General features: G+C 37.5%; 1 protein-coding gene and 1 pseudogene across 1 annotated transcript; both read right to left on the reverse strand.

Annotated features, from left to right (window-relative positions):
• Positions 1-1,259: 1,259 nt before the first annotated feature.
• Positions 1,260-2,198, reverse strand: LOC123842875 (olfactory receptor 6C6-like). The gene has a single exon (XM_045872053.2). The coding sequence runs from the start codon at positions 2,196-2,198 to the stop codon at positions 1,260-1,262; it is 939 nt and encodes a 312-aa protein (XP_045728009.2).
• A 9,538-nt stretch (positions 2,199-11,736) lies between these two features.
• Positions 11,737-14,404, reverse strand: LOC123841842 (olfactory receptor 6C3-like; annotated as a pseudogene).
• Positions 14,405-21,879: the final 7,475 nt, after the last annotated feature.

Below are 21,879 nucleotides of genomic sequence, written 5' to 3' on the forward strand. Positions count from 1 at the left end.
TGGAGCTCTATATATTTCAGGGATTTCTTTGTAGGTCCTTCTTTTTTTAAATCTGACAGGGTACCAGTAATACTGCCTTCTTTAAAAGCATTGAATATATAAGGGAGAGTGGCACAAGTGGGCACAATGAAGGTCTAAGGAAGATGAAACTCATTAAAAAATTTTTTTTTTCATTTATCCCATATATCTAAATGTTCAACCATTCCTCTCAGTTTGTTTTCCTAATATCTGTGGAACCATTTCCTGGGGCTTCAGATTCATTGACACGATTGCATTTCAATTCTCCAATAACTCTTTTAGTTTAAAACATTAGCCATTTAACTTGTCTTCCTGACTTCAACATCCAAAAACCCATCCTCGATAAATTTAACATAGCAATCTTAATAAAATAAAAATTAGCTCACATAAGTTTTTATATTAAAAAAGAAAACTCTAATAGGAACCACCTATGTGTTTCTATACTGTACTCCAGGTAAGTTAAAAAGACATTTGAGGGGGGCACCTGGGTGGCTCACATGGTCAAGCATCTGCTTTCAGCTCAGGTCATGATCTCCAGGTCCTGGGATCCAGCCCTATGTCCTGTTCCCAGCTCAGCAGTGAGTCTGCTTCTCCCTCTGCCTCTTGCCCTGCTTGTGTTCATTCTGTGTGTTTTTCTCTCTCTCTCAAATGAATAAATAAAATCTTTTTTAAAAAAGACATTTTAGGGATGAGAATATTGTCTTTGCTATTATATAAGCCAAGCAGGTGTGTGATTCTTATTCACTCCAAATTTTCAGGTCTCTTGATGTAATAGATAAAGTTCTGCTACATTTTAGAACATACGAGCTTTTTATGACTTGAAGCCTGACTTTTTTTCTTGCCGTGTTGAAAACACTTGAGTGACATTTGAAGAAATTTCTAGAGTCCCAGTGGTAGTGCCTGTTGTTATATTGATGTCTATATAATTCCATAAAAGTTTTATGATGAATATTGATTTAAAATCATTTTTTTGAGGAGGTCAGTACCATGTTTTGTAGAGTAAAAGATATTTCACATTTGTGTTGATAACTCAAGAGAATACTCATACTGTAGCCTGAAAGGAATGCTAATCACAAGAAGTAGGAGGGAAAAGATGCATTGTGGTGAAAGGTGTGGTTAAAATATTATGAGGTAAAAATATTATTAGATGGATTATTTGAAGAACAGATTAAGTAAACTTATAAAATGAGTCAAATTTTTATTTACCTTTTTATCTAAGATTTTAAAATTAAATTTCCTCTTCATTTTTTGAAAAAAGAGAAAATCTTTTGGAGTATATCCTTGAAGGCTTGTTTCACTTGCTGGTTTCTGAGAGTGTAAATGAAAGGATTTAATAAAGGGGCAACCGAGGTATAAATAACAGTTACACCTTTGGATAAAGTCACCCTTTCCTTCGCTGTTGGCTTTATGTAATTGAAGATGCAGCTACCATAAGTAAGGGAGACTACGATCATATGAGAAGAACAAGTAGAAAAAGCCTTTGTTCTTTTCTGAGCAGAGGGGAGTTTTAGAATGGTCTTGATAATACATGTGTAAGAAAAAATCACTAAAGGCAACGTGACCATGAGATTTACAAGAGATAAGACAAACGAAAGCAATTCCAGTAAATGAGCATCAGTGCAGGAAAGCTGCAGCACAGGGGAAGTGTCACACAAGAAATGATCAATTTCTCTGGAAGCACAGAAATCCAGTGTCAGTCCCGAGGCCAATGGTGGAAACGAAAGCAGAAAGCCAACTGTCCATGAACTGAATAGAAGTCGGTAACACACTTTGTTGTTCATAATGATGGGATAATGTAGGGGTTTGCAGATTGCTACGTAACGGTCAAAAGACATGGCGGCCAGTAGGTAAAATCCTGTAATTTCTAATAAGAGGAAAAAGAATAACTGGGATGCACAACCATTGTAGGAAATTATTTTGTTTTTAGTCACGATGCTTATCAGATATCTGGGAATACAGACTGTTGTCAATGAAGCTTCCAAGAAGGAGAAATTTCGGAGGAAAAAATACATGGGAGTCTTGAGGCTGTTATCTAGCAATGTAAGAAGGATGATGGTTAAGTTCCCCATCACACTCAACACATAGTTTAGAAAGAGAAATATAAAAATCACAATTTGCAGTTGTGGGTCATCAGTAAATCCTAGGAGAATGAACTCAATCTCTCTAGACTGATTTCTCATTTCAGACTTGAGTGCTATTAAATAAACATAGGAAAACAACTTCAGAATTGGAAATAAGAGGATTTTTACAAAAGCTACAGACAGAAAAAAAGTAGTCAGAAATGTAAAGAAGTTTAAAAAATTGATCCAATTTAACAGGATAGATGATACTTAAAACTATATCAACCTAGGTCGCTCTGTGTTCCATTTAGTGCAACAGTTATGATAACAACACTACTAGATTTTTTCTTTTTTCCTATTGGAACTTGAAAGATCATTTAAATTTTAGCTGGTCATTTCCAAATGAGGTGAATTCTCTTTCAATGTCTAAATAGAACATAAGCTTGACCTTAAATGTATTTTCTATGTATAGCTTAAAAATTATTGAAAAATTTTTTGTAACATTCAGATGATTAATAACAATGTCTATATGTAATGTTCTTCAAAAATTCTTAGCTCATTAAAACACTTAAAATTTGTGAAATACGGAAATAATGACAGTTACATACTATCTCTATGATTGAAATATTCTGATATATACCATTATTTTGTCCTGATGCAGTACTTCCCCATTGTTCCTTTATCTCATTTCACTTAATTATTATTTTTTGTTCATTTCAAACGTTAGTCGTCTCATATCAGTTGCATTTAATCATGAAGTTTTGACTATTACATCTACATAAAAATAGAAAAGTAAAGGACAGTTCAAAAGTCAGTGGATATTACCTGACTTTTACATGTGGGAATGCTTTCATTTGTGATCTAGATATTTAGTGCAAATTATAAGTGACTTACCATATCTAGAATACATTGATAAAATTTTCCCCTTTTAGGAATATGGTAGAAACAGGGGTCAAAAATAAATGGTGAATATTCTCCCTCTGATAAAATTATTAAAAAAATCAATATTTTAAGAGGAGAGTTAATTGCAAAGCTTTTCTGTAGAAGGATTCTAAAAACAGATATGCATTCTGAAAATTATATTCATCTGTTAATAACTTTCACTTCCACTGATACTCATTAAAATGACAGGACCCAGATGTTACAAATAATTAGAATCCTCTTTCAGGCCAGGTAAGATTCATTTTCTGTCTTCTTTTCTTGTATATTAAGATGAAGGTAAATGTCTCCCCAAAATTCTAAAGAAAATGTAATACTTTAAATGAAAAGACATTTTGGGAAAGCCCTCATATGAAAGGAACCCAAATTTTGTAACAAAGAATTCTTGCTTCAAGTTGTGCACTACCAAAAGGCACAGTTTTATCACTTTGCTCATAAGAGACACAGGGGATTAAATTAAAAAAAAAAAAAAAGAAGAAGAAGAAGAAAAGAAAAATAAACGACCCCTGGAGACTCATATCAGGAATATCAGTTATGTGAAAAATAAAACAACAACCTAAACAAACAAAAAAGGAAGGAAATAAAAACTGTGAATTGCTTTAAGCACAAAACTGAATTTCTTTAACTACAAAACAAAACAGATATTCTCCCAAAAGAGAACTAGAAATAATTTAAACTCTATACTGAATGCCAACAAGAATTTCAGATATTCCACTGCCCTGGGACAGTCTGACCATTTCTACACATTAAGAGGGTTTACTCAAAAAGGAAACCTCTTTCTTGCTTTCTTAGTCAATGTTAGGAGGATTTCATTAACTTGTGACCTATGCCCCAAATTGGAGTCGTAGGGCAGTACTTAAATGTTTCACTATTTTTTAAATTTTGAAACAATGTAAAATATAAAGAAGAAAACCAACAAATAACCATCAAGATGATTATTTATAAGAAAAAAGAATATTCTACTAGATAAGCATGATATAACCATTAGTGTCGGGGCATTAACATTGGTACATTATTAACATGTACTTCCCCAATGTTATTTAAGTTTCACCAGTGACTAAAAGTTTTCTTTATAGAAAATAATCCAATTTAGAATTATATGTTAATTTAATTACCATAATTTTTAGTCTCCTTTAATTTGAAAAATTCTGTAGTCTTTCCTTAACTTCAAGAATATTGATTGAAAATTCTTTTTTTCTTTTTTCTTTTTCTTTTTCTTCTTCTTTAAATTAACTCTAGGTACCTTTTTAAAAATTTTAAATCCAGTATAGTCTAAATACAGGGTTATATTAGTTTCAGGTGTACAATATAGTGATTCATCAATTCTATACATTACACAGTGCTCTTCAAGATAAGTGTGGTCTTAATCCCCTTCTATACATGATCTATCCATCGATGTAAATAGGGTGTGAAAGTCTCCTACTATTATTGTATTACTATTGATTAGTTCCTTTATGTTTGTTATTAACTGCTTTATGTATTTGGATGCACCTATGTTGGGTGCATAAATGCTTACAATTGTTATATTTTCTTGTTGGATTGTTCCCTGTATAATTAATTAGTGTCCTTTGCCTCCTTTTACAGTGTTGGTATTAAAGTCTATTTTATCTGATATAAGTATTGCTACCCAGCTTTCTTTTCACATCCATTTGCATGATGCATATTTCTCCATCCCCTCAGTTTCAATCTGCAAGGGTCTTTAGGCCTGAAATGAGTCTGTTTTGGGCAGCATATAGATGGGACTTGCTTTTTATCCATTCTGTCATCCTATGTGTTTTGATTAGAGAGTTAATCCATTTGCAATCAAAGTAAATATTGATAGGTGTGCATTTATTACCATTTTGTTACTTGTTTTGTTTTTGTTTTTGTAGTGCTCCTCTGTTCCTTTTTTTCTTTTCCTCTCTTCACTCATGGTTTGCTGGCTTTCTTTAATTATGTACTTGTATTAGTGCTCTTTCTCCCAGAAAAACAGTCTGATGCCTGTGAGGTGCACATATTCTATGCTGTGGCACCTTGAAAAGCAGCAACCAGGTTATCCCCCCTCTGCCACTCGGCAGAGGCCTTGGTCTCTTGCCAATGAAAGGCTGTTTGCTGACACTCTCAGAGTATTTTGTCCTTGGAGAGGATATATACCCTCTTCCCTATGTATTCCAATAAGAGGAACTATCTCTTCCATTGTGGCCCCTGAGATCCCTACACCCACTTTGTGCACACTTCCGGGCCAGAGCCTTCCTTCTCACCAGGAGAGGAAGCTACAGCTCTGCTCTGTGGAAAGTCTAGCACTTCCAAATGTTCAGAGTTAGTGCTACACTCACTGTTTACAAAATATCTGTGCCACTCAGTTCCCCCGGCTCCCCATTCTGTGGTTTGAGAGGTTTTCTTCCCATTCTGTGATCTGAGAGGTTTTCTTCTTGTGGGAACCCAATGCCTCACTCTTTCAACCCCTCTCCCCTCTCTGTCCTTTCTCTCCCTGTGGAAAGAGTTCCCTCCCCTCTGTAGCATGGCAGCTTTTCTCTCCCCCAATTCCCTTTCCTTCACTTGCCATCTGTCCTGCTATCTGCCTCCAACCACAGAAACCCTACTTCAAATCCTCAGATTGATTTCCTGGGTGTTCCAAGTGATCTGGCCTCAATACAGTTGTGTTCAGGGATGAGGAAAGCCCTGATCCCCCTACTTCTTCACCATCCTAACTCCACCCCAGGCATTTTTCAAACACTTCTCTGCCGGGCTGGTTGTTGTGCTGTCTTTTTTTTTTAAGATTTCATTTATTCATTTGACAGAGAGAGAGAGAGAGGGCATGTACAAGCAGGCAGAGTCGCAGGCAGAGGGAAAGGGAGAAGCTGACTCCCCACTGAGCAGACAGCCTGACATGGGGCCAGATCCCAGAACCCTGGGATCATGACCTGAACCAAAGGCAGATGTTTAACTCACTGAATTACCTAGGCACCCCAGTTGTGCTGTCTTTTTAAGGACAGGGACTAGGCTCAATTGCCCTCCATGCCCTCCCACCACTGAGCCAATGATTTTTAAAATTTCAGGCTTTGAGTCCCCCAGGTTGTAAGAACTCATAATTCGGTCCCTCTGGTCTTCATAGCCACATGGAGTGTTTTTCATTTCCTTTAAGGCTCCCAAGTGTGATAGTCTATTTCTCTCCTTTCTCCCCACCTATGGGTCCCAGGGTCTGTTTAACTTCCCACCTGTCTTTGCCCTTCCTACTCTCTTCCATGTGGCCTTTTCTCTACCTTTAGTTGTGGAGTTTGTTCTGCCAGACTTGGGGTCATTCTGAATCACTTACATGACATCAGTGTTATCTAGCTGTATTCATGGGATGAGGTGATCTTAGAATCCTTCTATTCTGCCATTTCCAGCTTCTGAGCCACTTCCTCTAATAAAGTTTCTTCCCTGTTCTAGGTAATTTCTCCTTCTGGATATCCAATCAAATACATGTCAGAACATCTCATATTACCCTGTAGTTGTCTATGGTGGTAGCTCCCTTTTTGGAGCAGGTCCTCTACCTCTATTCTTTTAGGCACTTGAGGAGGAGGTAAAAAGGAAAACATTTTGAGTCTTCCATTTCTTTAAAATAATTAGCTTAAATTAATCATCATGCCAAAGAGACACAATTTGGGGGTGGCAGAATTTACTTCCCTACAATAATTTCTGTAGTATAAGTATTCAATAGTTTTACAAAGAATATGGAGAAAGTAAAAAAAAAAAAAAAAAAAAAGTAGGGACTCAAATTATGTAGACACATGTAGGAATACACCTCAAAAAGTTTAATTGAGGGGCCCCTGGGTGGCTCAGTCGTTAAGCGTCTGCCTTCGGCTCAGGTCATGATCCCAGGGTCCTGGGATCGAGCCCCGCATCGGGCTCCCTGCTCTGCGGGAAGACTGCTTCTCTCTCTCCCACTCCCCCTGCTTGTGTTCCCTCTCTCGCTGTGTCTCTCTCTGTCAAATAAATAAATAAATAAATAAATAAATAAATCTTTAAAAAAAAAAAGTTTGGGCACCTGGGTGGCTCAGTTGGTTAAGCGACTGCCTTCGGCTCAGGTCATGATCCTGGAGTCCCTGGATCGAGTCCTGCATCGGGCTCCCTGCTCGGCAAGGAGTCTGCTTCTCCCTCTGGCCTTCCCCCCTCTCATGTGCTCTCTCTCATTCTCTCTCTCTCAAATAAATAAATAAAATCTTTAAAAAAAAAGTTTAATTGAAAAAATATACACATTTTTTTTATTAAAATACATTAAATCCTAGTTTTGAAAATCACCCTGATACACATCAAAACACAAAACAACTTAGTGTATTTGCACAGGTAGAATAGAAATGATAGAAAAAATACATTTAAAATAATTCATGTTCTTTCAATTAAAATTTATTTATCTATTTGAGAAAGAAAAAGAGAAACAGGGGTGACGGTCAGAGGGACAGGGAGAGAGAGAGAATCCTCAGGCAGACTCATGTCTGATGTCAAAGAAATTACTTCCTGTGTTTCCTTCTAGGATTATTTATGGTTCTAGATCCCACATTTAGTTTTTTAATTCATTGAGTTTATTTTTTTTCTGAGTTTTGTTTTTTTTATTTGAGTACACTGTGTCAGAAAGTGGCAAGTTTCATTCTTTTACATGTAACTCTCCAGTTTTACTCGCACTGTTTATTGAAAATATTGTTCTTCCCCATTGTATTTTCTTATCTCCTTTTCATAGATTAAGTGACAAGATGATCGTAGGTTTATTTCTTGGGTCTGTAGTCTGTTCTATTGATCTATGTGTCTATTTTTGTGCCATTACCATACTGTTTTGATTACTAAACACTTGTAGCATAACTTCAAATCTGGGATAGGGATACCTTGAGCTTTATTCTTCTTTCTCAGGATTGCTTTGGCTATTTGGGGTCTTCTGTGGTTCCATACACATTTTAGGATTATTTGTTATTGTGAAAAATGCTATTGGTATCTTGATAGGGACTGCTTAGTGAGCTCTCAAGCCACTGGACCAGGATCCTAGTCCAGTCTGGACTTTTAGGATGGGTGGGAGACAGCGTCCCTGAAGCTCTTTGGTGTTTTTGAACTACAGCTTTTTCTTCTGTGGCCAAGGACAGAGGAATCTATTCCCAGTCCCTCAATACTATCCCTCCCACTTAAGTTCCCAGTAAAGCGGTGGGGGCTCCCTTTGGTACTGTGTCTCCCTGTTTATTCTGCGCTGTTGCCTTAGTCTTTGGTTATTCAGAAGCTGTTCAGTCAGCCCTAGTTCTTCTTCAGGCGGAATTGTACTTCTAATGGGCATAATTTAGTGTGTTCCGTGGAGGAAGTGTGTTCAAGGTCTTCCTACCACATCATCTTCTCCTATCAAAGATGCATATTAATATCTTGAAAACTCAGAAGAATATGTGAAACTTTAGCTTTTCATATTCAATTTTAAGAGTAAGTTGCATAGAATCCCAGAGGAGACTTGTATACAATTTAGCAGTTTCATTGTTGGTTAAGTTTTAGGAAATGCGGTTGCTACCTGTATCACATCATTAGCTACAATGCTAAAGCCATTTGTATGCATTCCTTTGCATATATTCAAGCACTGGTAGAACATTTATGAGTACTAAATTTTGATAGATATTTCAAAATTTCCCTCAAGAATAAACACCATTGCATGCTAACAATCACAGATATTAGAAATCACTTACATATTTTACAAACGGAAAGACAAAATGAAACCACAATTCACTTAATAATAAAGGCAGTCTCATAAAGACAGATCGCAGTGCCTAGATGTTGAGGTCAAAGAGACCCAATATCTTTGCAAACTTGCAAAACTTATTTAACCTTTCTGAGCATCAATTACTCTATTCATAAAATGAGAAGACTAATAGGCTGAACTCTTAGGATATCCTAAAGATTAAAGGAGATAATGAATGAAAGCACTTACAGACTAGTTAGGATACAGGAGGTTCTTAGTAGATAAATGTTTATTTACTCTTTTAAATTTTATATTCTCTAATTATTAGAGAAGTTGAACATTTTTTTGTACCTTATGTAGTTTTAGTGAGTTAAGCACAGGGCTATTCCACAGGCTTCTACACATATGTTTACAAACACATATTTTTTTTTTTTAAAGATTATTTATTTATTTATTTGAGACAGAGAGAATGAGAGACAGAGAGCATGAGAGGGAGGAGGGTCAGAGGGAGAAGCAGATTCCCTGCCAAGCAGGGAGCCCGATGCGGGACTCGATCCCGGGACTCCAGGATCATGACCTGAGCCAAAGGCAGTCACTTAACCAACTGAGCCACCCAGGTGCCCTACAAACACATATATTTTAATGAAAGAAGATTTTACTTGAAAGATGGATCGAACATAGTGTCATTTCAATGAGTTAAGCATAAGGCAATCTCCATATGCTTCTACACTTAAGTTTACAGACACTTATATCTAATGAAAGACATGTTACTTGAAAGAATGATTATACATGGTGTAGTTTCAATGACTCAAGCACAGGGCTATTCCCATACGTGTCTACACTTAAGTTTACATACACTTATAGCATAATAAAATAAGATGTTGCTTGAAAGATTAAAAACAGTGGAGTTTCAATGACTAAAGCAAAGCAAAATCCCCATATGCTTCTATACTTAAGTTTTAATTGCGTACATCTTTTTTTTTAACTTTTCATTTAAATTCCAGTCAGCTAACATACAGTGTGTACGTTAGTTTCAGGTGTACACTATAGTGATTCAAAACTTCCCTACAACACCTGGTGCTCATCCAAGGAGTGTTCTCCTTCATCTGCATTACCTATTTCATCCATCCCCCTACCCACCTCTCCTTTAGTAACCACTGGTTTGTTCTCTATAGTTTAAGAGTCTCTTTCTTGGTTTGCCTCTCTTTTTTTTCCCTTTGCACATTGGTTTTGTTTCTTAAATTCCACTTATGGGTTGAAATCATATGGTATTTGTCTTTCTCTGACACCCTTATTTCAGTTAGCATAATACTGTAGAGAGATTGAACATTTTTAAAAATTCTATTTCTCATCCGTGAATTGTCTATTCCTAACTCATGTTCACTTTTTGGGGCTTTATGTCTTATTTACTAGTAGGAGATATTTATGTATTTGAATATAAACCCGGGGTGAATTTCTTTTGTTGCACCAAATTTTTTCAGAACCTCTCCTTAACTTATTTATGAGTTGCTTCCACTGAAAAAAATTGTATAGTGAATTCTTGGTGGTCTATTCTTCTTAGATCACCTTTCTGCACATACTTGAAAATCATGTAAATATCATGTAAATATACATTTATGCTCACTAATTCTATGGTTTTACTCTTCCCATTTGCCTCTTTAATCCATGCAGAATTTATTCTTATGTAAGACAAGAATCTGTTTTTGTTGTTTATTAAATAGATGATCAACTGCTTTAGTATCATTAGGCTAGAGAAAACATGAGAGTATGGATAGTCAGTCATTTAGAGCACCAGTATCATGGTATCCCCCATAAGTAATGTTTCTAGCTCAGAGAACATGGGTCTGAGAAATTCTTACTTCTCATTTTCAAGGGGGGAAAAATTCTCAGTACCCTTAATATAAGTGTCTACTTTTATCAGGACCAAGACATAGTAATATTTAACCTCTTTCTGCAATTTCAGACTCACCTCACCCCATTCACCCTCACTTTTTCCATTCCATATTACCTGTGGTTTTATTTCCTTATTTGTTTTAATAATCTTACTTTTTCTTCTCCTTTAGGGCATGCAGAGTCACATATGGTCTTTTCCCTTTGGCCCCTCTATTCATTTCTACAATTCATTGATGATACTTTGTTTTTATTGTGTATTGCTGACACACAATGTTACATTAGTTTCAGGTGTACAACATCGCAATTCAGCAAGTCCACACATTGTGCTATGCTCACCATAAGAGTAGCTACCATCTGTCACCATACAACAAGATTACAATAGCGTTGACTACATTCCCTCTGTTGTATCTTTTATTCCTGTGACTTACTTATTCCATAAGTAGAAGCCTGTACCTCCCACTCTGTTTCACCCATTGTGCCCATCACCGCAACACCTTCTATCTGGCATTTGTGATTTTGTCCTAATATATGTTCACTGTATTGTTCTCTGGATTGATGAGTCTGTTTCTGCTGTGTTTGTTGGTTTACGTGGTCATTTTGCTTTTTAGATTCTACATAGAAGTGAAAGCGTCTGGTATTTGTCTTTCTGTATTTGGCATATTTCACTTGGCATAGTACCCTCTGTGTCTATCAATGTTGTAATGGCAAGATCTCATCTTTTCTTTATAGCTGAATAATATTCCATTATACACACACACACATACACACACACACACCACTTCTTTCTCTTTTATCTCTCAACATACACTTGGGCTGCTTCCATATCTTGACTATTTTGAATAATGCTGCAAAAAAGTTGGGGTTGCATATATCTTTTGGAATTAGTGTTTTTGATAAAATATTTTTAATATTTATAATACTAAGGAAAATGATTTATGTTCCATAACCCCTGGTTTTGTATTCACAATTATAAATCACTTACATGGAACCTACAGATACTTTAAAGGAGGACAGAACTCAGTCACTTTCGTGATATAAAGAATGTTTAACAAATGAGCTCAACATTTCCTGTAGCTGTGACATGGATGTAGGAAGATAACAGAAGTTTTAAATTTCGTTTTTCTCTTGTTAAATCTTCATGATAACGTTAGCTCATACTAATCAGAACTTTGATTTCTTTGTATGAGACAATACTTTAAGGAGCAAACCTTTGAAGGTTTGTGTCTTTCTGGTTCCTTAGGGGGTAAATGAAGGAGTTCAGCATGGGGGCAACAGAGTTGTTATTGAGAATAGCTACTCCTTTGGTCAATGAAAACTTTTTTTCCCCCTGCTGAGTAATTATCATATATGGAAATAGAAATGACAATCATGTGAGAAATATAAGTGGAGTAAAACTTTTTTTCTTTCACTGGCAGATGTGATGTATATTAGGACAATATCACAAATGCCAATGTAAATAGCAAAGTAACCAGAACAAAGTAAAAACCAATTACTTCTAGGAACCATGTATCTGCGAAAATAGTCGTACAGGCAAAAGATAGGCACAGGCAAAGTTATCCATGACATTGGATGCACACATCCAGCTGGAGCAGAAGCATAAGGTGTGGGGAAATGGTCGGGAACCTGCTCAGCCATGCATAGAGCACAAATAGGATGCATAGTTACCTGTTTATGATGGTGGTGTAATGAAGGGGTTTACAAATGGCCACAGAGTGGTCAAGGGACATGGCAATTAGAATGGGAAATTCATTCACCTCCATGAAGATAAAGAAAAATTGTTGGACTATACCACTGTTATGAGAAAGCATTTTATCCTTGGTGATGATTGTACCCAGAAATCTACCAATACATACAGTTGTAAATGAGATTTCTAAGACAGAGTAGTTTCAGCTAAGAAACACATAGGCATCTGTAGATGGAAGTCTACCAAGGTTAGAGTAATGATAGCCAGGTTGCCAGTGACACATAATATGTATGTGATAAATAAAAAGAATAAAATCACAACCAGAATATCAGGATCATCAGAAATGCTCAGCAGGACAAACTCTGATTATTGCATGGGTTTTCATTTCCCTCTCTCTCTTTTTTCTTTTTTTAAAGATACGTGACAGCATTGATGAATCTGGGGGACTTTAGGGTAAGTGAAATAAGTCAGTCACAGAAGAACAAAAGTTACATAATTCCACTTATATGAGGTGTTAAAATTAGTCTAACTCATGGAAATGGAGAGTAGAAAAGTGGCTGCCTTGAGATGGAGCAGGGAGGGCAATGGGGAATTGCTGTTAGCTAGTAGGAGTTCAGTTCCATATGATAAATAAATAGTGAAGATTGAAGATGAATATTGTTGAAGAACATTGTTTTCTGTACCACATTTTGCCTAAAGTTAACAGTACTGTATTGTAGGTAGTCCAAGATGGTGGATGAGTAAGAGACTTTAGTTTTGTCTGGTCCCAGGAATTCAGCTAGCTAGCTTTCAAATCATTCTGAACACTTGTGAACTCAACCGGAGATCTAAGAAAAGAAGAGCTGCAACTCTACGAATAGAAGAGTGACCAATTTCTGCAAGGCAGGAGGTGCGGAGAAGTGAATCTGAGGCAATCTATGGGAAGATAAATCACGGGGGGAGGGAGTCTTTGTCAGCTGGCTATGGGAAAATGATATAGCAGAGAGCATAAAATCAGAACTTTTAGAAGTCTGCTCCACTGAGGGCCATCCGTGTCTGAAAGGTGCTCAGGTGGCGAAACGGAGTGGAATCCTAGGTGGCACGGTGTGGTCTCAGCATCCCCAGGGTCACAAGAAGACCAGGGGTGCCTGAGTGTGGCAGAGTTCCCAGGCATTGGAGCAGGGAAGCTGGCTGCAATCAGCGAGCCCAGGAATGGGCTTTCAGCTCGGGGTTGCCTTATACCATGTACCGCAGCACAGTTGGGCAAACGCTCTCTGAGCAGGGGCCCAGGATGTGGCAGAACTGTGGTGAGACCCCCCTTCCTTCCCCAGAAGGAGCGGCATGGGTGCGAACCACAGGAGTCTGCATGGATTGGAGACTCCAAATGGGGTTGTGTGCCTGAGATCCAAACGCACTCTCACAGGGTGGGTGAGCCCGGAGTGTGGATGGAGACCAGGGAGACAGGATGATTGACTACTTTTCCCTGAAGGTGCACTGAGGAGTGAGGCCCCTTGCTTTTGGCTCTGGGGATGGAAACTGGGAGGGAGGCTGTCATTTTCATTCTCATCTTCAAAGAGGAAGGGAAAGCCTTCAGGGAACAAAAGCCACAGGGAGCAATCAGAGCAGATTATGTATCCTGGTCCCCTGGCAAGGGCAGTGCAGGTCTGCCTAGGGCAAAGACACTGGAGAGTCAGTGCAACAGGCCCTTCCCCCAGAAGATCAGCAAGAATATCTGGCTAAGACCAAGTTTACAGATCATAGGGAACTGCAAAATTCCCATGCTAGGGGAAAACGGGATATAGAATTCATGGTTTTTTTCCCCAAGATTCTTTAGTCTTTCAATTTTAATATTTTTTCTCTCCTTCCCTGTTCAATTTCTTATTTTATCAACTCTTTTTTAAAAATCTTTTTGATTTTCATTTTTACACTTACATTCTATCCTTTCATTGTATTTAATTTTGTTTTTGTATATATATAAGTGTTTCTTTTTTACAATTTTGGGATGCAGTTTCTTCTAACAAACAACATGAGGATGATGATGGTTAGGTTTCCAGTGACACTTGATACATAAGCCATAAATAAAAAGATAAAGATTACAACCTGAAGCTGTGGGTCATCTGAGATGCCTAAGAGAACAAACTCTGTAATCATTGTATGGTTTCTCATGCTGCTCTTTATTTTCTTTAAGCAAAATCTACTGTTGAGAAACAGAACAAAAAGAGAGTATGTGAATAGTAAAGGAATTGAAAATTTAACTGTTCCTATTATTAGCTCCAATGAAATGAAGCAATGAAACTTTTTTCCTTTGTGCAGTTTTGCAATATCCATTCAATTCCATTAAAGCAGAAACATTTTATACATTCTCTCTTGAAAAGGAAAACTATATTCACAGGGCTACTAAAAGTCCCTTCATGAGTGCCTTTACATTACCTGTATCCAAGTTGTCAATATGTGCAATACATCTCTTAATCATGTTTCTACAACAACATTTAGTAATTATATCTGGATTTCCATGTTGAGATACCAAGTTCCAGTTTCCAAGATTGTGTGCTTTTTAGAAGTGAAATATCTAATTTTGAGGCCATTAAAAAACTATTGTTTTGTAAGGCTTTGATGGAAATTGATGACCCAACACAATTCCAGAACTTAATAATAGCTATAATTATGTTATTCTTAAAGTGCATTCTTTTAAATATGCTCTGTAGAAATAAATGTGTTTCCAATCACAGAAATATAGGACTAGAATTATCTTGGTCATAAATAAAAGTAAAGGTCTTAATTTATGGGAAGCAAAAGTGAAGCCAGAGATATTAATTTATACTCACATAGATAGACCCATATCAGTAATATAGTTCTTACTACATATTGATCCATTTATATAATTTTTATGTTCCTAATGTAAATTAACAATCAACTTTTTTTTTTTTTTTTAAGATTTTATTTATTTATTTGACAGAGAAAGACACAGCGAGAGAGGGAACACAAACGGGGAGTGGGAGAGGGAGAAGCAGACTTCCTGCCGAGCAGGGAGCCCGATGTGGGACTCGATCCTGGGACTCCAGAATCATGACCTGAGCCGAACGCAGTCGCTTAACCAACTGAGCCACCCAGGTGCCCCAATCAACTTTGTTTTGTAACTATATTTGCTTGGTCTTTTCACTCTTAAACTTGTTTTAGAACAAGAAGGAATTCATAAAGGAGTTTTTTAATGTCAATATATCTCATTGCCTTCTTTCTAGAAGACAAAGCAGGTAAAATAAAGAAAATTCTAAGATTTATTTTATAGAAATCACAAATTGCAAAAAGGTAGTCTACATGGCTTTTGCCTGTTTTGTTCTCTCTTTATCTTGGCAACCAGCATTTTATTTATGCTATAGGTTCCCAATTATATTTGTTGTTCTTTTTATAGCATGAACTGGAAAAGTGTTGGGATTAATGTAGAGCATGAAATCATCCATAATGCCTGGCTTGCTAAAATGTAACACAGAGGCCTCTGGGGGCGAGGGAAGTTTCAGAGAAGGGCATAGGCCTTTGGAATGCCGAGGCCTGCATGACCACTCTGCCATAGGAATGCCATGGGGAGTTGCTGTCCCTGAAGCTTTCTTAGCCCAAACAGCTACCCTGTGATCTAAGAGATGTATGCATTGTCCTTAGGCTATGTTTAGTAAAACACGCAGATTAGCATATCATATCTTTCCTGTAAACAGATCCTCCTAGTTCCAGTAAGACCCCTTGTCACACATCACGGGCTTGAGAAACAGTGATGAAGATTTGTGATTATCTTGAAGGACCAAAAAAGGCAGGAGCAAAGAAAGGCAAATGGTTTTCGTCTCTGAGTGTTGACCCCCTTGCCTTCTCCTCTCTTTCACAGCAAAGTTTGGAGTAATCTTTCATCTGTCGGTATAGGGATTGCTGGCCATTCCCGGCAGACAAGTGAGTAGGTGATAAGTGTCAAAGCTGTATTGTGCCTTTCCTTTATTGTTTTTTCTGATGATCAGAATTGTCTTCCTTTAGAAATAGACACATTTTTGTGACATATTTCAGGAAAGTTGACATATCAAAAGGCAGAGACTGTTACTATGTTTTTGAACAAACTGAAATATTAAAATGCTCACTGTTTGCAGATGACATGATACTCCATGTGGAAAACCCAAAAGACTCCACCCCAAAGTTGCTAGAACTCATACAGCAATTCAGCAATGTGGCAGGATATAAAATCAATGCACAGAAATCAGTTCTATTTCTATACACCAACAATGAGACAGAAGAAAGAGAAATTAAGGAGTTGATCCCATTTACAATTGCACCCAAAACCATAGGATACCTAGGAATAAATCTAACCAAAGAGGCAAAGGATCTGTACTCAGAGAACTATAAAACACTCATGAAAGAAACTGAGGAAGATACAAAGAAATGGAAAAATATTCTATGCTCATGGATTGGAATAACAAATATTGTTAAAATACCTATGCTACGTAGAGCAATCTACACATTCAGTGCAATCCCTATCAAAATACCATCAACTTTTTTCTCAGAGCTGGAACCAATAATCCTAAAATTTGTATGGAAACAGAAATGTCCCTGAATAGTCAAAGGAATGTTTTTTTTTTTTTTTAATTTTATTATGTTATGTTAGTCACCATATAATACATCATTAGTTTTTTTTAATTATTTTTTTTGTTATGTTAATCCCCATACATTACATCATTAGTTTTTGATGTGGTGATCCATGATCCATTGTTTTCATATAACACCCAGTGCTCCATGCAGTACGTGCCCTCCTTAATACCCATCACCGGGCTAACAAATCCCCCCCTCCCCCCTCCCCTCTAAAACCCTGTTTGTTTCTCAGAGTCCATAGTCTCTCATGGTTCATCTCCCCCTCCGATTTCCCTCCCTTCATTTTTCCCTTCCTTCTCCTAATGTCCTCCATGCTATTCCTTATGTTCCACAAATAAGTGAAACCATATGATAATTGACTTTCTCTGCTTGACTTATTTCACTTAGCATAATCTCCTTCAGTCCCAACCATGTTGATGTAAAAGTTGGGTATTCATCCTTTCTGATGGCTGAGTAATATTCCATTGTATATATGGACCACATCTTCTTTATCCATTCATCTGTTGAAGGGCATCTCGGCTCTTTCCACAGTTTGGCTATTGCAGACATTGCTGCTTTGAACATTGGGATGCATATGGCCCTTCTTTTCACTACATCTGTGTTTTGGAGGTAAATACCCAGGAGTGCAATTGCTGGGTCATAGGGTAGCTCTATTTTTAAATTTTTGAGGAACCTCCACACTGTTTTCCAAAGTGGCTGTACCAACTTGCATTCCCACCAACAGTGTAAGAGGGTTCCCCTTTTTCCACAACCTCTCCAACATTTGTTGTTTCTTGCCCTGTCCATTTTTGCCATTCTAACTGGTGTAAGGTGGTATCTCAATGTGGTTTTAATTTGAATTTCCCTGATGGCTAATGATGATGAACATTTTTTCATATGTCTATTAGCCATTTGTATGTCTTCTTCAGAGAAGTGTCTTTTCATATCTTCTGCCCACTTTTTGACTTGATTATTTGTTTTTTGGATGTTGAGTTTGAGAAGTTCTTATAGATCTTGGATACCAGCCCTTTATCTGTAGTGTCATTTGCAAATATCTTCTCCCATTCTGTCGGTTGCCTCTTTGTTTTGTTGACTGTTTCCTTTGCTGTGCAGAAGCTTTTTATCTTGATGCAGTCCCAAAAGTTCATTTTTGCTTTTGTTTCACTAGCTTTTGGAGATGTATCTTGGAAGAAGCTGCTGTGGGCGATGTCAAAGAGGTTACTGCCTATGTTCTGCTCTAGGATTTTGATGGATTCCTGTCTCACATTGAGGTCTTTCATCCATTTTGAGTTTATCTTTGTGTATGGTGTTAGAGAATGGTCAAGTTTCATTCTTCTGCATGTGGCTGTCCAATTTTCCCAGCACCATTTATTGAAGAGACTGTCTTTTTTCCATTGCATGTTTTTTCCTGCTTTGTCAAAGATTATTTGACCATAGAGTTGAGGGTCCATATCTGCGTTCTCTATTCTGTTCCATTGGCCTATATGTCTGTTTTTGTGCCAGTACCATCCTGTCTTGGTGATCACAGCTTTGTAGTATAGCTTGAAATCGGGCAATGTGATGCCACCAGCTTTGTTTTTCTTTTTCAACATCTCCTTGGCGATTCGGGGTCTTTTCTGATTCCATACAAATTTTAGGATTGTTTGTTCCAGCACTTTGAAAAATGTCATTGGAATTTTGATCGGGATGGCATTGAAGGTATAGATTGCTCTGGGTAGCATAGACATTTTAACCATGTTTATTCTTCTGATCCATGAGCATGGAATATTTTTCCATCTTTTTATGTCTTCTTCAATTTCTTTCATGAGTGTTCTGTTGTTCCTAGAGTATAGATCCTTACCTCTTTGGTTAGGTTTATTCCGAAGTATCTTATGGTTTTTTGTGCTATTGTAAATGGAATTGTTTCTCTAATTTCTCTTTGTACAGTTGCATTGTTAGTGTATAAGAAAGCAAGTGATTTCTGTGCATTGATTTTGTATCCTGCCACATTACTGAATTGCTGGATGAGTTCTAGTAATTTGGGGGTGCAGTCTTTTGGGTTTTCCACATAAAATATCATGTCGTCTGCGAAAAGAGAGAGTTTGACTTCTTTTTTGCCAATTTGAATACCTTTTATTTCTTTTTGTTGTCGGATTGCTGTTGCTAGGCCTTCTAGTACTATGGTGAACAATAGTGGCGAGGGTGGGCATCCTTGTCGTGTTCCTGATCTTAATGGAAAGGCTCTCAGCTTTTCCCCATTGAGGATGATATTCGCTGTGGGTTTTTCATAGATGGATTTTATGAACTTGAGGAATGTTCCCTCTATCCCTATACTCTGAAGAGTTTTAATCAGGAAAGGATGTTGTATTTTGTCAAATGCTTTTTCTGCATCAATTGAGAGGACCATATGGTTCTTCTCCCTCCTCTTATTAATGTGTTCTATCAGATTGATTGATTTGCGAATGCTGAACCACCCTTGCGTCCCGGGGATAAATCCCACTTGGTCGTGGTGGATGATCCTGTTAATGTATTGTTGGATCCTATTAGCTAGGATTTTGTTGAGGATTTTGGAATCCATATTCATCAGGGATATCAGTCTGAAATCCTCCTTTTTGATGGGGTCTTTGCCTGGTTTGGGGATTAAGGTAATGCTGGCCTCATAGAATGAGTTTGGAAGTTTTCCTTCTGTTTCTATTTTTTGAAACAGCTTCAGGAGGATAGGTATTATTTCTTCTTTGAATGTTTGGTAGAATTCCCCGGGGAATCCTTCAGGCCCTGGACTCTTGTTTTTGGGAAGTTTTTGATCACTGCATCAATCTTGTTACTGGTTATTGGCCTATTCAGGTTGTCAATTTCTTCCTGTTTCAGTCTTGGCAGCTTATAGGTTTCCAGGAAAGCATCCATTTCATCCAGATTGCTCAGTTTATTGGCATATAGTTGTTGATAATAATTTCTAATAATTGTTTCTATTTCCTTGGTGTTAGTCGTGATCTCTCCCCTTTCATTCATAATTTTATTAATTTGGGTCCTTTCTCTTTTCTTTTGGATAAGTCTGGCCAGTGGTTTATCGATCTTATTAATTCTTTCAAAGAACCAACTTCTAGTTTCGTTGATCTGATCTACTGTGTTTCTGGTTTCTAATTCATTGATCTCTGTAATTTTAATTATTTCTCTCCTAATGCGTGGCTTAGGCATCGTTTGTTGCTTTTTCTCTAGTTCTTTAAGGTGTAGAGTTAGTTGGTGAATTCGGGATTTTTCTATTTTTTTGAGTGAGGCTTGGATGGCTATGTACTTCCCCCTTAGGACCGCCTTTGCTGTATCCCATAGGTTTTGGACTGATATGTTTTCATTCTCATTGATTTCCATGACTTGTTTAAGTTCTTCTTTGATTTCCTGGTTGACCCAAACATTCTTGAGCAGAGTGGCCTTTAGCTTCCAAGTGTTTGAATTTCTGCCAAATTTTTTCTGGTGATTGAGTTCCAGTTTTAGAGCATTGTGGTCTGAGAATATGCAGGAAATAATCTCAATCTTTTGGTATCGGTTGAGACCTGATTTGTGACCCAGTATGTGGTCTACTCTGGAGAAAGTTCCATGTGCGCTCGAGAAGAATGAGTATTCTGTTGTTTTAGGGTGGAATGTTCTGTATATTTCTATGATATATCTGGTCCAGTGTGTCATTCAAAGCTCTTGTTTCCTTGTTTATTTTCTGCTTAGATGATCTGTCCATTGCTGTGGAGTATTGAGGTCTCCTATAATTAACGTATTGTTATCAATATGACTCTTTATTTTGGTTAACAGTTGGCTTATGTAGATGGCTGCTCCCATGTTGGGGGCATAGATATTTACAATTGTTAGATCTTCTTGTTGGATAGACCCTTTAAGAATGATAGAGTGTCCTTCTGTGTCTCTAACTACAGACTTTAGTTTAAAATCTAATTTGTCTAAGAATTGCTACCCCAGCTTCCTTTTGAGGTCTGCTGGCATGGAGGATGGATCTCCATTCCTTCACTTTCAGTCTGGATGTATCTTTAGGCTCAAAATGAGTCTCTTGCAGGCAGCATATGGATGGGTCCTGTCTTTTTATCCAATCTGCATCCCTGTGCCGTTTTATGGGAGCATTTAGGCCATTCACGTTGAGAGTGATTATTGAAAGATATGAATTAATTGTCATCATGTTGCCTGTGAAAACATTGTTTTTATAGATTGTCCCTGTAAATTTCTGTTGCATATCACTCTTGGGGTCTTTCTCCTTTTATAGAACCCCCCTTAATATTTCTTGCAGGGTCGGCTTACTGGTCACATATTCTTTCAGTTTCTGCCAGTTGTGGAAGCTCTGCATCTCTCCATCCATTCTAAATGAAAGCCTTGCTGGATAAAGTATTCTTGGCTGCATGTTCTTCTCGTTTAGTACCCTGAATATGTCTTGCCAGGCCTTTCCGGCTTGCCAGGTCTCTGTGGGTAGGTCTGACGTTATTCTGATGTTCCTCCCTCTGTACGTAAGGAATCTCTTCCCCCTAACTGCCCTTAAGATGGTTTCCTTGGTTCTAAGATTTGCGAATTTTACTATTACATGCTGGGGTGTTGACCTGTTTTCCTTGATCTTGGGAGGGGTCCTCTCTGCCTCTAGGACTCGAATGTTGGTTTCATTCCCCAGATTAGGGAAGTTCTCAGCCATGATTTGCTCAAATATCTCTTCTAGTCCTCTCTCTCTCCACTCCCTCTGGGATTCCAGTTATTCTGACATTGGAACGCTTCATGGTGTCACTTATTTCTCTGATTCTATTTTCATGGATTCTGAGTTGTTTTTCCCTGGCCTCCTTTTCCCTTTTTATCTATTATATTGTCTTCCAGGTCCCTTATTCATTCTTCTGCCTCACTTACCCTAGCTGTTAGATTATCTAGATTGGATTGGATCTCACTGATAGCATTTTTAAGTTCTGCCAATTCAGCTTTCATTTCTGCCCTTAGAGACGCTATGTTGCCCTTAATTGATTTCTCCATCTAGCTATTGTCCTCACAATTTAGCCTGAATTCCATCTCTGACATCTTGGTTATATCTGCAT

Source organism: Mirounga angustirostris, unplaced genomic scaffold (assembly GCF_029215605.1).
Source record: "Mirounga angustirostris isolate CCGP_5_RB_7025 unplaced genomic scaffold, mMirAng1.0.hap1 SCAF_5, whole genome shotgun sequence".
Classification (NCBI taxonomy): Eukaryota; Metazoa; Chordata; class Mammalia; order Carnivora; family Phocidae; genus Mirounga; species Mirounga angustirostris.

Coding starts and splice junctions, on each gene's coding strand:
- LOC123842875 (XM_045872053.2), bottom strand. CDS start 2,198: ATGAGAAATCAGTCTAGAGAGATTGAGTTCATTCTCCTAGGATTTACT.